At 38.3% G+C, this 15,403-nt stretch overlaps 2 protein-coding genes and 1 non-coding gene across 3 annotated transcripts; 1 reads left to right on the top strand and 2 right to left on the bottom strand.

The window, feature by feature from the left end:
- The first annotated feature begins 4,613 nt into the window (after positions 1-4,613).
- On the top strand, positions 4,614-10,022 carry LOC126596170 (histone-lysine N-methyltransferase family member SUVH9-like). Its single transcript, XM_050262683.1, has 2 exons — positions 4,614-7,023; positions 9,586-10,022. The coding sequence occupies exon 1, from the start codon at positions 4,922-4,924 to the stop codon at positions 6,962-6,964; it is 2,043 nt and encodes a 680-aa protein (XP_050118640.1). The 5' UTR covers positions 4,614-4,921; the 3' UTR covers positions 6,965-7,023; positions 9,586-10,022.
- A 249-nt stretch (positions 10,023-10,271) lies between these two features.
- On the bottom strand, positions 10,272-12,991 carry LOC126596172 (uncharacterized). The gene is made up of 4 exons (XM_050262688.1): positions 12,672-12,991; positions 11,563-11,633; positions 11,156-11,291; positions 10,272-10,764 (listed from the first exon to the last, which is right to left on the bottom strand). Exons 1-4 carry the CDS (start codon positions 12,826-12,828, stop codon positions 10,679-10,681), a joined length of 450 nt encoding a protein of 149 aa, XP_050118645.1. The 5' UTR covers positions 12,829-12,991; the 3' UTR covers positions 10,272-10,678.
- A 1,823-nt stretch (positions 12,992-14,814) lies between these two features.
- On the bottom strand, positions 14,815-14,896 carry TRNAS-AGA (transfer RNA serine (anticodon AGA)). The gene has a single exon. It is a non-coding gene; the product is annotated as a tRNA-Ser (tRNA).
- Between the last annotated feature and the right edge of the window lie 507 nt (positions 14,897-15,403).

Here is a 15,403-nt window from a genome sequence, read left to right as displayed (position 1 = left end):
CAAGGTATTATCTAAAGTTCTGGAGAATAGGTTAAAACCTATTTTGTCGGACCTTATCTCTCCTATGCAAAATGCATTTATTGCAGGTAGACAAATATAAGACAATATTGGCATTGCCCATGAGGTGTTTCATTTTCTCAAAGTCTAGAAAACAAAGTACAAGTTTGAGCTTGGTATCAAACTTGATATGCAAAAAACTTATGACAGGGTGGAATGGGACTTCCTAGATGTAGTCATGGAGAAGATGAGGTTTAGTGTTATGTGGAGGAAGTTAATCATGGGTTGTGTGACTTCGGTGAATTTCGTTGTCATCCTCAACGGGCAACTAGGAAACAAGTTCGCTCTATCACGAGGTCTTCGACAAGGAGACCCTCTATCACCGTATCTATTTCTCTTGGTGGTTGAGGTTCTATCTAGGATGATACAAAGGGCTATTGAAAATAGGCTTTTGGAGGAGGTGAAAATGAGTGCTTCAGGGCCGGTCATCTTCCACATCTTTTTTGCTGATGACACGTTAACCTTCTTGAAGGCGGATAAGAAGAATTGCAGAAATTTGGTAAAACTCCTTAAGGAATATTGCGCGGCCTCGGGACAGAAAGTTAATGTACAGAAATCTAGTATCTTTTTCAGGGCCAACGTTCCATCGAATATGTCCACTGAGTTGGGTAAGATTATGGGCATGCCAGTGGTGGAGAACCCGGACACTTATCCGGGGGGTACCTGGGTTCGTTTGAAGAAATAAGGACTTACTTATGTGAAAGGTCGACTTTTGGAGAAATTACAAGGCTGGAAGCAAAGTACCTTATCAAAAGCGGGGAAGGAAGTGATGATCAAGGCCGTAACCCAATCCATTCCTCACGTATCCAATGAATATCTTCAAGTTTCTAGTGGTGGTGTGTAAGGAAATGGATGCTATGATTGCTAAATTTTGGTGGGAGAATGGTGGGGTGAGGCGGAAAACACACTGGGTTTCTAAGAAGACCTATGTCTTCCAAAACATATGAGAGGTATGGGTTTCAGAAACTTTTAGGAATTTAACGTTGCTATCCTTGCTAAGCAGTGTTGGCATTTGATAAATGAGCCAAACTCGCTGTGGGCTAGGGTGATGAAGACTCGTTATTTTTCGAACTGCTCATTTTTTTTATGTAAAAAAAGAGGTTGTGCCTCTTGGGCCTAGACAAGCCTACTTGTGGGAAGGGAGTTGGTATTGCAAAGGGCTCACTAGCAGATTATGGGAATGAATGAGGTGCGTGTTTGGGTTGATAGGTGGCTCTCCTACTTACAGGTGGGACATCCTACTCCAACTAGAGGGGCCGCGGTGACTAGAAGCACTCGGGTCAGCTTTCTAATTTGCCCGATATCTCGAGAATGAGATATTGACTTTCTTCATCCTTTCCCCTCGATGGAGGAACGCACGACAATCAGGGAAACTCCAATTGGAAACCCTCGGAAGAAGGATAGATTGGTTTGGGCGGTGAACAGAAATGGCACTGTTTAAGAGACGATCTTCCCCCACCCTAACCTACCCAATCTGCCATTGTCAAGATGAAACTACTGAGCATCTCTTACTCTTCTGCCTTTGGGTCGAGACCATTTGGTTTGGTAGTGCGCTGAATTACAAAGTTGACCGAGGAGGCATTTGTAATTGGGTAAAGTGGCTGCATTATGTCTTCACATTTAACTTGGGATCTACGGCGAATGGTGACTGGGTGTAAGCGTATGTGGCCATCTTTTGTTGGTATATTTGGAAATCCCAATGTGATTTTGTATTCAACCAAGTACCTATCAACCCAACAAAAATGCTACTGGCAATCTCCAACTTAGTAGGTGAGTTTGCTGATGCTTGGACAATCCCTGAAGCCACAAGGATGGTGGACCCATGACTAGAAAGGCAAGTGATCAGTTGGACTTCTCTAACCTCCACATTTGCAAAAGTGAATGTTGGTGCAAGTTGGTCCAGGTTGACTAAATCAGGTTTTGTTGGAGTGGTGACGCGGGCATCGGGGAGAGGGGAATTTATTGCAGCGGCTAGGTACCCTATCACGGCTCTCAGTGTCGCAATGACGGAAACATTAGCACTGCTTCATGGATGCAAGTTAGGGGCCTCTTTGGGTCTTAGCTTGGTAATCTTTGAATCTGATTCACTTGAGTTGATCTTGTGCCTTTCAAATTTGATAGAAAATGGCAGTTGGGAGGCTTTCCCTATCTTGGCGAAAGTTATGGAATTGGGGGAGGTTTTTCCAGAACTGTAGCTGATCTTGGGTTCCAAGATCAGCCAATATGGTGGCGGATTCTCTTGCGTCAGTTTGTAATCCGGATATGTGCAATGTCGTGTGGGTCGATTGACCCCCATCTTTATTGGTGTATGATCTGAACAACGACGGTTTACCTTGTCCTCATTAGTTTTGTTTCGGCAGTGTAGGGGGCGACACCTTCGCATGGTTGTAGTGTCCTCTTTATTGTACCCCTCTACACTGTGTTAGTTACTGCTTATGTGCTTGCCTCTGTGTAGGCTTTCAGTGTATGTTTTCTAGCATCTCTGCCTTGGAATAGAATTCCCAGTTTACCAAAAAAAAAAAACAGTTCTTTCGAGGGGCATCAATTAATGTTAATTGTAAATCTACTTTAATGCAAGTGGAACCCAAATTTGTGATGTTGTGATACATAAAATATATTTAAAAAATGTAATATTAATTCAAACTAGTTACCTTCTTCAAAGAACTTAAAACACATTAATCATAAAAACAACTGTTGATTAAAAAAAATAAATAAATAGAACATTATTTATAAGTGCAACGTTTTATATTCGATTTTAGCCAAATACAAATTGAACCACATTATTGCTAACCCTTGGTGATGCTAAGCGCATCCATTTTCCTTAATGTAGATAATATCGTTTGTTCATAAATTAAAGAAAAGGACAATGTTAGTTCAATTTTTTGCTTTCATATGACATTAATCATTACATATATGAAAGAGAACTTCAAAGTGTAAATTGAAAAACAGCTTAAAATTTTCTAACGGTTGGAGTGGAGAAATTTTGAGACTGTTGGGTTCGATATTTTTGTTTGGATTAAAGTAGTAAACGGTTGCCACTTAGTACCACAGTCTTGTGATATTTATCTTCACTTGTAAATGAGATGTCTTATATTTTATTCTCGTCAAAAGAATAATTTGAACAATATTATTGATATCTCATTGCGAAACTAAGCGCATCCTCTCTTTTTAGTACAAATAATATTGTTTGTTAAAAGAAAAAATATTAAATGGTTGATATTATTATGTGAGACAAAAAATGATAGTAAATGATGTAAACTATTTTGGAATAAAGATGAACAGATTCCACTTTTTTCTATAATTTTTTTATTTCTTTCCTTTTGTCTTCAAACTTGAGAAAACAAGTTACCTTGGAATAAAGTCGATAAAGATCAACAGATTCCACTTTTTCTATAATTTTTTTTATTTCTTTTTCCTTTTGTCTTCGAACTTGAGAAAACACCGAATGGGCCTTTAAACTTTAACACGTGGTCTTGTTTTGGGCATGCATGCCTTTTGATGCATTTTCCTGTCAAAAAAGTGAACTCCGCTATTACCAAAACCCCTCATTTTTTATGAGACTGACTAATATATTTTCTTTTGTGAAAATATATTGTTCAACACACTCATAACAAAATGTCCAAAGTGTAAAAAGATTATAAAGGTTTAGTACATTTCACAATATTGAGTTTTGGAGTTGGGTTCAAAATGAGCCCCAAAATTTCCAAATTTTGACATTGCAACCGACGTTTGATATTTAACTAGTTCACACATTTTCTTTAGATGGAAGTGATTTTCACACTTTCATTTTATCACCTTACCTTCCTTTTGTATTTATCTTCAAATTGAATAAAACAGAAAAAGAATTAAAAGGTCAAATAAAAAAAATGAGTGCAAAGTGAGAAAACGAGTGTGTAAAATCATTATTCATCTCTAAAGCAACCTTGATATATTCTTTGTGGTATGCTTGATGGATTTTTTATGGGGGGGGGGTCTTGCACATTTCTATGCATTATTAAATAAGGGACAACATGTGACGATGAGCTCGTTTTATGTAAGTCTTTCTTCTCATATTAACACATCAATATGTAACAGTCAACATGACTGTCAACCTAACAAAATGTGTAAATTGAATATATGTCAAAGTGACGACTTCTAATGTGAGAAAGTTATGATCTCGTGAATAGTATTCATTTTGAAATTGACCATAAACTTAAAGGGCATGTATAATACTTAATTCAACATTTAATATTGATAACTTGGTTTGATTTAGATGATAATTACAAATTTTGGCCATATTTTATTTTATAATTTCAATCCTAAATTTAAAAAGGGTAACATATAATAGTATAATTAAATATCCACAACAAACTTTTTCTCTTGAAAATCCACAATTTTTCTCTATTATGTGGTAATTTATTATATTTACGATAATTTTTTACACGTGCATAATATGCTCTGATATTGGTAGATCTAACACAGTAGCACCCATCAATATAATGATGTAACACATGAACTCAGCCCATATTGCTTGTTGGAATCGTCCATCCATGCTGTCCTAAGCATTAGCAATCGGTAGCAAGCATCCAATGCTCTAAGACCATTTCCAAAAAAATTTAATTTTTAGGGTGTGAGGGGCAATTCCGTCCAAAAATAGTAAAGTTGCATACAATTTGCTACCAAAAATGGACACGAAAATTTGACACACCTTTTGTCAAAATTTTCATTTCAAAATCCGCCATGAAAGTAGCTCCTCCAAATTTCTCAGCAGAACCCTAAACAAAGAAAAGGCACACCCACCACCGCAACCGCAAACTTCCATGCCCAACCTCCACAGCCACTACACTCTCCTCCCACTCAGACCCACTTCATTTCTGCTGACGAAATGGGCTCTCTCATCCCAATTTTAGACCTCAATAACCTCCCAGAATCCGCCGCCGGCTCTACCCCAAACACTACCATCTCCGCCGTATCCATGAAAGTCCCCAAAATCGAACCGAAGCTCGAACCTTTCGACGAACCACTCGATACCCACCTGCCCCAACTGCCTCCAGAACCCTTCATTTCCACTCCTACCCCCAACTCTCTCACCAATTCCCAAATTAACCCTTTCTCCGACCAGAACCACACCCCCGTATCTGATTCCTCCGCCGCACCCTCCGACCAGGAGAATGTATACTCGGAGTTCCATCGAATTTCCGAGCTTTTCCGAACTGCTTTTGCTAAAGGGCTCCAGAGTATCGGCGACGGCGAGGTCGAAGTATTGGACCCGGATGCGCGAGCAATTGTGCCCGTTCCTCAAGAAACCCAGATATCAGAGGCCGTCGTCGCGCGAAGGAAATACCCCAAGCGGTCCTCCGAGCTCGTCCGGGTGACCGATCTCAACATCGAGGACCAGAGGTACTTCCGTGACGTGGTGCGGAAAACCCGAATGCTTTACGACTCGATTCGGATACTGTCAGTGGCGGCGGAGGAGAAGCGGAACCCAGGAAACGGGAAGCGAGTCCGCGGCGACTTGCAGGCCGCCACGGCGCTCAGGGATCGTGGGTTGTGGCTCAATCGCGATAAAAGAATCGTGGGTTCGATTCCTGGGGTGTACGTTGGCGATCTCTTCTTTTTCCGCATGGAGTTGTGTGTGGTGGGTTTACATGGCCAAGTCCAAGCTGGCATCGACTATCTTCCAGCGAGTCAGAGCTCGAATCACGAGCCAATTGCAACCAGCATTATTGTTTCGGGTGGCTATGAGGACGACGAGGATGCTGGCGATGTGATTATCTACACCGGTCATGGAGGACAGGACAAGTTTAATAAACAATGTGCTCATCAGAAGCTGGAAGGTGGGAATTTGGCATTGGAGAGGAGCATGCATTATGGGATTGAAGTGAGAGTCATCCGAGGAATCAAATGCCAAGGTGGTATTTCACATAAGGTTTATGTTTATGATGGCTTGTATAGAATATTTGACTGTTGGTTTGATGTGGGGAAGTCGGGGTTTGGTGTTTATAAGTTTAAACTTCTGAGAATGGAAGGGCAAGGCGAGATGGGTAGCGCCATTCTTAAGTTTGCGGCTAGCCTTAGGGCCAGCCCATTGTCTGTGAGGCAGTCCGGGTATCTCAGTCTGGATATTTCTAATAAGAAGGAGAATGTTCCAGTTTTTCTGTTCAATGACATTGATTCTGACCAGGACCCCATGTATTATGAATATCTTGCGGCAACTGTGTTTCCAACACAAGTATTTCATCAGTCCGGGAAGGGGACCGGGTGTGATTGTGTTGACGGTTGTTTTGGTAACTGCTTTTGTGCTTTGAAAAATGGAGGCGAGTTTGCCTATGATGACAATGGGTGTCTTTTGAGAGGGAAGCCTGTGGTTTTTGAGTGCGGGCCCTTCTGCCATTGTCCCCCGACATGCCGGAATCGTGTCACTCAAAAAGGTATGAGAAATAGATTGGAAGTGTTTAGATCGAGGGAAACAGGTTGGGGAGTTAGGTCCTTGGACCTGATACATGCCGGGGCCTTTATATGTGAGTATACAGGGGTTATTCTCACTAGGGAAATGGCTCAAATATTTGCAATGAATGGTGATACCTTGGTTTATCCACATCGGTTTTCTGATAGATGGACAGAATGGGGAGATTTATCCCAGATATATCCTGATTATGTACGTCCAACTTATCCTTCGATCCCACCATTGGATTTTGCTATGGATGTATCCAAAATGAGAAATGTTGCTTGTTATATGAGCCACAGTTCCACTCCGAATGTGATGGTGCAGTTTGTACTGTATGATCACAATAATTTGATGTTTCCTCATCTCATGCTGTTCGCAATGGAGAACATCCCTCCTATGAGGGAGTTGAGCCTTGACTACGGGGTGGCTACTGTGTCTGAGGCTGATGAATGGACAGGAAAACTTGCTATCTGTAACTAATTTTGATGGGGCGATGATATTAAATCATGCAGACAGTTACGGGAGTATGATATACTAAGGTAAAACCAACTCATTTCTCCGTAAAAGCATTTGTATCTTTCTTATTTTTTGGTTATACACCAGATCAGCTTGCCCTGTTTTCCCATGCTTTGTTGTGGCTCTTGTTCAAACTTCAATGTCACCTTGTCACCTATTCATTGGTGCTAGGTATGTGATTCTTTGTGCAATGATATACTCTAGTAATCATATGGTGAAGCATACTATTCGGAGGAAGGGGCCTTTATATTTCTCTGCTGGAGGTGATTCGTCTTGTTACATATAAAACCTAGTCATTCTAGTCTATTTACTTAGGATTAACATTTTCCGTTTGTGTTCCTCTGGAGCAAGATTGTTCATTAATTTGTATTCTAGGGTAATATCATGATTCATGGACCATGATTCTGGCTATAAATTATAATCAGGGATTTTGGTTTATAATATTCACCACCCCCTTTTTTGGGTTAGGATGAAAGGGATTTGAACCATTGACCTAGCCTAATCCCAACCCATTTTCTGACCCTCTCTCACGACTTGGCTATCCTAACCCCAACGGAATAAAAATTTCTTATCATTAAGACACAACTATTTTGGTTTGTTTTATTAAATATTTCTCTTGCCAATAAGTTTCAGCTACAAGTTTTGTCGAATGTACTTTTGCATATTCTGAACACCGAATTATGCTTTGCAAAAGGATTACATGTGGTTTAGGATGGCAGACTTGTTTTCGATTGCTAGAAGAGTTAAATTATGTGCTTTTCAGTCCTGATTAATGGTACTCTCTGTTGTACATTCAAACACATTAAAATAAAAATTCTGACCCCAAAATATATAGTTTTCAGTATACAATGGTAATGACTCTTTTCTGGTATTTTATTTTGCTAGGGTTATAAGTATTGGTGCTTGTAGTCATTGCCCCATTGCTTTCCATTTGAGTCTCCATGTCATTCTATTACTAATGAGCACAGATGGAACAATATGGGTTATGGGTAGTGAGTGCACCGTTGGGTCCTCAAACCATTTGGGTTGGAGTTCATATTTGGCATATGTAACCCGAGTGTTGTGGCAATTTGTGGAATAATTGTACCTTGAAGCAATTACGGGAGAAACTTTTAAAGAAGATAATTTTGTTAGCAAAATCTATGACTTTGTTCTTGTACTTTTTATATTTTACTATTGATGAGAGGTGCAATCAAAGGCCACATGGTATACAGTCCCTTGTGTAAAATAACCGAAAACTTATAATACAACAACCGACAACCAACCCACCCCAACCCTAAAGAGAGCGGGTCCACAGAAACTGCAATGAAAGTAATACAGTGCACTTCCCAATCCCTTGAACAGAGAAAGAAGGGGGCAGTCACTAAATCCAAATGAAACTGAAGCCCAAAGTGATGTCTAATATATAGCCTTGTCCAATGAACTTGGAATCTATTATCCTGCAAATAGGAGAAAGAAACTATTTAATTAGTGTAGTATTTCTTGAAGTGGAGTTTGGTACAGGGAAAGGGAGAAGAAATTCATGTTGAATAGATATGTGAAAGTCCAGTGAAGGGAAAATGCCATGGTTTACCTTTGAGTTATGGTTGACTTCAATAAAAGGCAATAATTTGGGGACACTTTAATTTTACATTCTTTCCCTAGGAAATTGAGTTACTTTAACCGCCCTGGAATTTTAATTGATTGACAGGAAAGAATCTCGAATGCACTTCAACTGGCCCATTCAGTAATCATTAAACATCACAGGAACAATAGTGAATCATATTTCTTGCTTAAAAACATTCTAGAGGCATCAGATTAGATTTAGATAGCTATAAATTGTACCTATAGAACTCCTACTTGTGTTATTTTAAGAGGTTGCAAGGTAAAGACGCAAAGTGCTTTGAAACCTGCATTACATACAATAAGACTCATGTTGTCGAGCTGATTTGGTGTTTGTATAGGGTATTTTGAAGTTTTTACTTCAGTTGGCTGCTTTACAGACACACGTCTCATGCACTTGCCTGTTCGCATGAATAGAGAGAGACACACATGAGCACACGCATAACTGGTGTATATCTTTTGTAAAATTAGGCAGTTTATTGAATATGGATAGAGGGAGCCGTGCAAATCTTGTCATTTGAAAGAGAATTATGTGTTTAGAAAGGGAAGTTTAGTAAAGTACAATAAGTTGAGCGGCTTCCTGGAGTTCTCTTTTGTTTATTTCTGCAGTTCTATATTTATTTATTGTAAAAAATTTGAACCAAAAATTTTCAAATGGAAATGTACTCTCGGCAGAAAAATGATGCACTAAATATTGTATCTAGTGACTGTTTCTCTGCTTTTTGTAGTCGTAATTAGTTCATTAGATTTCTGTGTATTATACATGGTGCATACTTGAAATCTTACCGGCCTGTGCTGCTGTGCAACTGGATGGGAAGCCATTGGGTTATATGGTCCACATAATTTTCTGTTATCATGTTACGCAGGTGTATACATGGAAAAACAGAATACTGGATGTGTTTGGTTATTGTCGCGATTGCTTTTATAAAAATGGCATACGCAATGGTCCTTGGAGCTCTCTAATTTGTTTTCTTATTATGTAGGTGGGCATTCAGACTACGAAGCTGTGTATCTGGCTTCCGAATTTTCTGGTCCATGAATGTTTCCTCACAACTAGATGCCGAAAATGTAAATTTTTCAATCAGGTTATCCACAAGCATTGACGTGGCTCATGTACATGGCAATTGAAGTCGCGGGCTGGTGAAAAAAGAGAATTGAGAACTCGCAGACCGAGCCACCAGATGCTGCTGTGATGATTTTCTCTGACATTTTAGGCTTTCCCGGTTTCCTGGACTTTTCGGACCAAGTCTTCATACACGCAACTGATAGTAGGCGTCTTTAGGTTTGTTAAAGTTTGTAAGAACAACTGCACTAATCAATCTACTGTACTTGTAGCTTTGTATATGTTATCACAACCGAAATGGCTAAACTTTGTACAGAATTGTATAATTCGTGCCTACATGTATCGCGTATGTTTGGATGGATTGGTTTTCTTTAATTCCTTGATTTATTCATTTATAATGGAGTATGATGTTGATGATTGAGGATTTAGGATTTAGGGTAACAGGTAACTTAAAGGCAAGAATAAACTGCTGCACTCATAAATGATCGATACTCGAGGCAAACCGGCATGTCTCAAGAAATTACGTGCCACTGCGCTGCCTAAACTGCTATGTTGATGACAAATTATGGAGGTGTTGGTTCAAATGAAAGCTTCTGAACCTAGACGTTAAAATAAGATTGCGATAATGGTTCATATTTAACCAAATGCGCGTAAATACAACATTTGTAAATGTAGAGGCTCGAAATCCACTGACATGTTGATGCAAGAAGAAAAGGTCACCAGACTACGAAGGTGCCGGTGCTGCTCAAACTAGGTTTGATTGTTTCCTCCTTAAAAGGAAAACAATGATACAAGTGAATATATAACATAATACGAGTATTGCAATCGAGAGGGCTTTTGACTACATCTTTATAAGCATGACCGTGACTGTCCAGTTCTTTTGGTAAACTTTTGTATTCTCATATATATAAACCTTGTTTGTTATACTATCAGAGTTGTAATATGCACATTTCGGGATGACCTGGTATCCGAATTTCAGTATGTAGTGAAGATTACTTTGTGAAGAATACGGCTCATGCTTGAGTTGCAAGTGTTCCATTTTTCTCTAGTTGACGTAGTCTTGCTCGTTCCATCTTTCGTTTACGCCACTCTTCCAGGGCTGTAGGAAATTATGCAAATTGGGAAAATTAGCTCATAACCATAAACCCAAGTTGACATCTGAACAAAAAAATGCATAAAAAATGCTATGAATCTTTCTTGCACGTACTAAATACTAAAGTCAGAAAAAAAATTTGACCAAATTTTAATGAAGCAGCACATAGTCATTGCGTAGGCTACTATTTACACAAGAAACCATAACCGATGTATCCTCTGCTCTAACGTTTAAAGGAGTGAAGGATGTTTGACGAGTTCTCTAAGATTGGTTCACATCTAACTTCAAATGTGAGCAACTATCTGATTTTCATAAACAACTGACACACACAAATAACATACAAGAACAATAGCCCATTTCAGTATTTCAGAATGGACAAAAAATGACATATTTTCACCTTTGAAGCTGGTTGCATCATTAACAGAATGTAGATCCTTCAACCTCTTGGAAAGGCCAACTGCAACGGTCTGCCGTGTGTCATTCTCTTTGACTGTTTCTGGTTTTGCATTTGCTTCTTGTTGGATTTCCTTCACCTGAAATAGGAAAAAATTAAATGAACATCCAATTGTACACAAAACCATGAATTATACAAGGTTAACTATTTGTGTGATACTGAAATTTTTTATAAACAAGAAGTTCCAATTACAATTGAAAGTGCACATAAACATCAGACAAGCAAACAGTAAGTATTGGTTCAGTTTGTACACGGGCACTCTCCGTTTCGTTTGTTACTAGCTGTAGAAGTTTATTTTAAGTAGAATTATAATCGATGCATAATAGTTCTAACACTGATTCCATACTTACTCTTTTTATCAGTTCCATGGGTCGCATAGCAAAACGAATTTCTTCAGATTCTCTTACATACCTAAGTGCAGCTGCACATACACAGGAAAAAGATTAAAGAAAACCAAATTAAAGTCAAGAATTATCATATTAGAGAATATGAACAAAATATCCCTTCACAGATTCATGAATTAGTATATTTAACTTTCTATAACGAACACACCATAGTTTAACAATCACCATGGTGCTTAAATCAAAACTGGACCTTTTAGTCATTCAAATATAGGTTTCATGCTATTATAATGCTTCGTTCACGAAATGCCTGCTTAAATTAAAACTGGATCTTTTAGTCATTCAAATATAGGTTTCATGCTAGTATAATGCTTCGTTCACAAAATGCCTTCACAATCACCATCTTGGACCACTTTTTTCATTAAAATTTGCTCATAATTACCCTCAAGTTAAAAGCCATCCTCCAGTCTTAAACTAGGGTCATATAGATGGAAAAGGAAGATTAAGATTAAGAAATAAAACTATACTGCGTCTAAGCGAGTAAACGATGTTACACATGGTAAAAAATTCCTGCAAAGAAGTGGTTGCTTCTCTCATAGCCTCGTAGGAAAAGAGCAAGACACCAGTTGCACAATTTTAATCCTAAATTTTAATTCAAGGCTCCTCAGTTATCAAAAACCTCTATATGGGATTTAGTTTTCAAAATTGAACTGGTCCGAATCCGAACTAGGAAGATAACCTCATGACATTGCAACTTAAGGATAAAATCCAAACAAAACCAACTGTGAACTGCACTAAATGAAAGACCTCAATCACAAAATTCTCAAGCCTAAAATACTAAATTTCAAGCAAATTCGGAACCTTCGAAGATCAACATAAAGCTGCACAACAAGATAACAATACAATTAAACCACTAAACCCCGCATTAGAAATCCTAATTCCCTAACCTCAAACGAAATGGGTCACCAATCCAATCAACAACAAGAAGCAAATGATGGGTTAGCAAGAAAAACCCAGAAATTTTTCAAAAAGTGAGGAAATTTAGATGATGGGTCAGCATGATTTGCAAAGATAAAGAAAACCCATGAGCCAGATTGTAAAGAGAGAGGGAGGGAGACCTGAATTGAGGCGAGAGGCGGAGAGTTTGGAGCGAGAAGTAGCGGAGGAGAGAAAGCCCTGAAGCAGTAGAAGCGCCGTGATCAGGTTGAGCAAGCACATCATTATGGTGGCGCTCCTGAACGAGAGCCTCGGCCGCCATGATTGCTGTCCCTCCATCGTTTTCTTCTTCTTCTTGATTGCTGTATCTTTTGGTAATTAGATGCTAATTGAGCCGGTATAAATTAGCAGCAGCGAGAGAGAGAGACGAAGATCGACAAAGAGAGAGCGCCTTCCCCGGCATAATTTGCGACTCTAAAATTGTCCTTGTTCACTTTCACTTGATTTCTACTCAAGGTCAAAAACACTTCCAAATTGGAGGTGGGTCCTTCTGCTTTGGGAGAGGAAAATCAAGAAAACAAAACAAAATTAAGAATCAGTTCCCATTTGAAGGCTCGTTTAGAAGTGTTTTTAAAATTACAAAAAACGCTTTTAGAAAAAATATACTTGGATTTCAAAAGCACTTAGAATTACAGAAATCCTAAACCCTAAAGGGGCCTCAGTTATGTGCATATTTCAGAAACACTTTTAAGTGCTTTTCTATGATTCAATTGCGATTTTATTAAGGATTGGTTTCATAAACATTTTCACCAAAAATGTTTCTAGTTATTTTAAAAATACTTCCAAATGAGCCCTTAATCTAGGTAGTGTTATTGCACTTCAATTTTACCTAAAGACATTTTAAATTCGATTCTCGTAAATACAAATTCGAACTAAATTATTATGGCTTGTCCATGTGGTTGAGCTCATTTTCCTATCTCGTAATCTAGATAACGTCCTATGTTTTAAAAACTGAGTTACCGTCCAGAAAGAAAATTAAGAATCAAGAAACCTAGGTCAGCTGCATTTTTGTCCTTGGAAAATTTCCTTTTTATTCTATTGTTTGTATTATTTTATGTTGGTGATTATTTGAGTTGTTTTATACAAAATCTTAAGTTTGGATATTGGTTAGATAAGTTTCCAAATTTGAATTTCATGCTTCATTCGTATTCATTTGGATTTATTCCAAAAAAGAAGAAAAAGGAATGATGTACCATTTTTCAATTTTTTTATGACTAACTTAAAAAGTTTTGAAGAAGTTGATGTTTCATCATAAAATTAATTGACAATATAGGGAGTAATCCAACCTCTTATAAGTCCATGTAAGGTCCCACTTCTCATTGGTACTCATTCTTAGCACGCCCCCCATGTGTGGTGAATTTTCAAGCTTAATACGTGGACAACACAACGAGATGATGTGGACCTGTGGTGAATTTTCAAGTTTAACATATGGACAACATAACAGGGTAACGTAGAGCGCATGTGGCCGTTTGGCTTCACACGTGGGATAACTTGCTCTCATACCATGGAGAAGTTGAGATTTCACCATAAAAATCAATTGACAATATAAGGAGTAGTCCAACATCTTATAAGCTTATGAAAGGTCATTCCTCCCATAAATATGAGATTCATTATCAATAGGTTTCCTATTTTCTTTGGCCTTACATCATGTAACAATTTAGAGAGTCATAGTATGTGGTAAATTACAAAACTAAATACAAAACTATTATGATGACCCACATTCACAATCTTATCTGCTATATTTTAACTTCATGTGAACTATGTGTCACAAATGTTGAATAGTAAACTCTTTCAACAATTTTTGAATATCATTGAATTATTCTTCAAGAAGGTGGATCATGTTACAAAATATAAGATGAAAGAACCTGTTGTTGAGAATTTGCAGTGAGTGCAAGAGTATAGATTGTTTCAGTTGTTTATTGAAATGGTAGGAAATGGGATAGTCTTTGCATTTATCAAAATCCCTTTATACACAAAAGTTTACAGCCATAAGGAGTAAATGGTATGAAGCAAAAGTTGTCATCTCATTTTCTATTTCATCTTTTTAGTGCTATCCTACATAAAATCTTCAATTGGTGTCAACAAAATCAATGTAAGAATTCACATCAAATTCACGACGGATCATTTGTTGTTTCTAGCAAATTGAACCAATAAAACAAGGGAAAAAACTTGCACTATTGGAATTGAGGGAGTAATTATGTACTCCCCTTTGGTCGAATTGAATTATGGAATTAACTTAAAAATATTTAAAATAAAAACGAAAAACGTGAGCGGCAGGATTCGAACCTGCGCGGGCAAAGCCCACATGATTTCTAGTCATGCCCGATAACCACTCCGGCACGCTCACTGTGACTATGCTGAAACTCCAAATTTGTATTAATTTACGCACACGCTTCTCGATAACCCATGTTTCAAGTTTCAACTTCCAGTTTCACATCCTAGCTCTTCTCTTCTCCCACCACATGATCCTATGGTAGCCACTCCACTCCTCCTCAGTCACTTCTCCCCATCCGCCATTGTTGCGGCCTAACCTCTCTTAATGTAAGAACAGTCCTTTTTCCGTTCTTTGTTGTGTTCTTGGGATAACTGTGATGCCCACCAGCTGTTTGACGGATTGTCTCAGTTGGAAAATCTTGTTTTTTGGGTGATATTGGAAGTGGGTTTTGTGTTTCTGTTTGTATTTGATGGATTAAATTGGATTACGATGTGTTTTGATTCAAATATATTGTTCGGATAGGTAATTGACACGGTTAGAAACTAAGGATTAAATATTCTCTCTGAAAAATATCATCTTTCATTCAGTTGTAGCTGTTAACTTACACTCATAATCTTGTTTTTCGACTAATCCATGCAT

Source organism: Malus sylvestris, chromosome 13, assembly GCF_916048215.2.
Source record: "Malus sylvestris chromosome 13, drMalSylv7.2, whole genome shotgun sequence".
NCBI lineage: Eukaryota > Viridiplantae > Streptophyta > Magnoliopsida > Rosales > Rosaceae > Malus > Malus sylvestris.
The sequence above is the reverse complement of the archived record's forward strand: the minus strand, read 5'-3'. Positions and strand labels throughout refer to the sequence as shown.

Coding starts and splice junctions, on each gene's coding strand:
- LOC126596170 (XM_050262683.1), top strand. CDS start 4,922: ATGGGCTCTCTCATCCCAATTTTAGACCTCAATAACCTCCCAGAATCC.
- LOC126596172 (XM_050262688.1), bottom strand. CDS start 12,828: ATGGAGGGACAGCAATCATGGCGGCCGAGGCTCTCGTTCAGGAGCGCC. Junction 11,634..12,671: donor CGCCTCTCGCCTCAATTCAG/GTCTCCCTCCCT, acceptor GTGTATGTGCAG/CTGCACTTAGGTATGTAAGA. Junction 11,292..11,562: donor CCATGGAACTGATAAAAAGA/GTAAGTATGGAA, acceptor TTCCTATTTCAG/GTGAAGGAAATCCAACAAGA.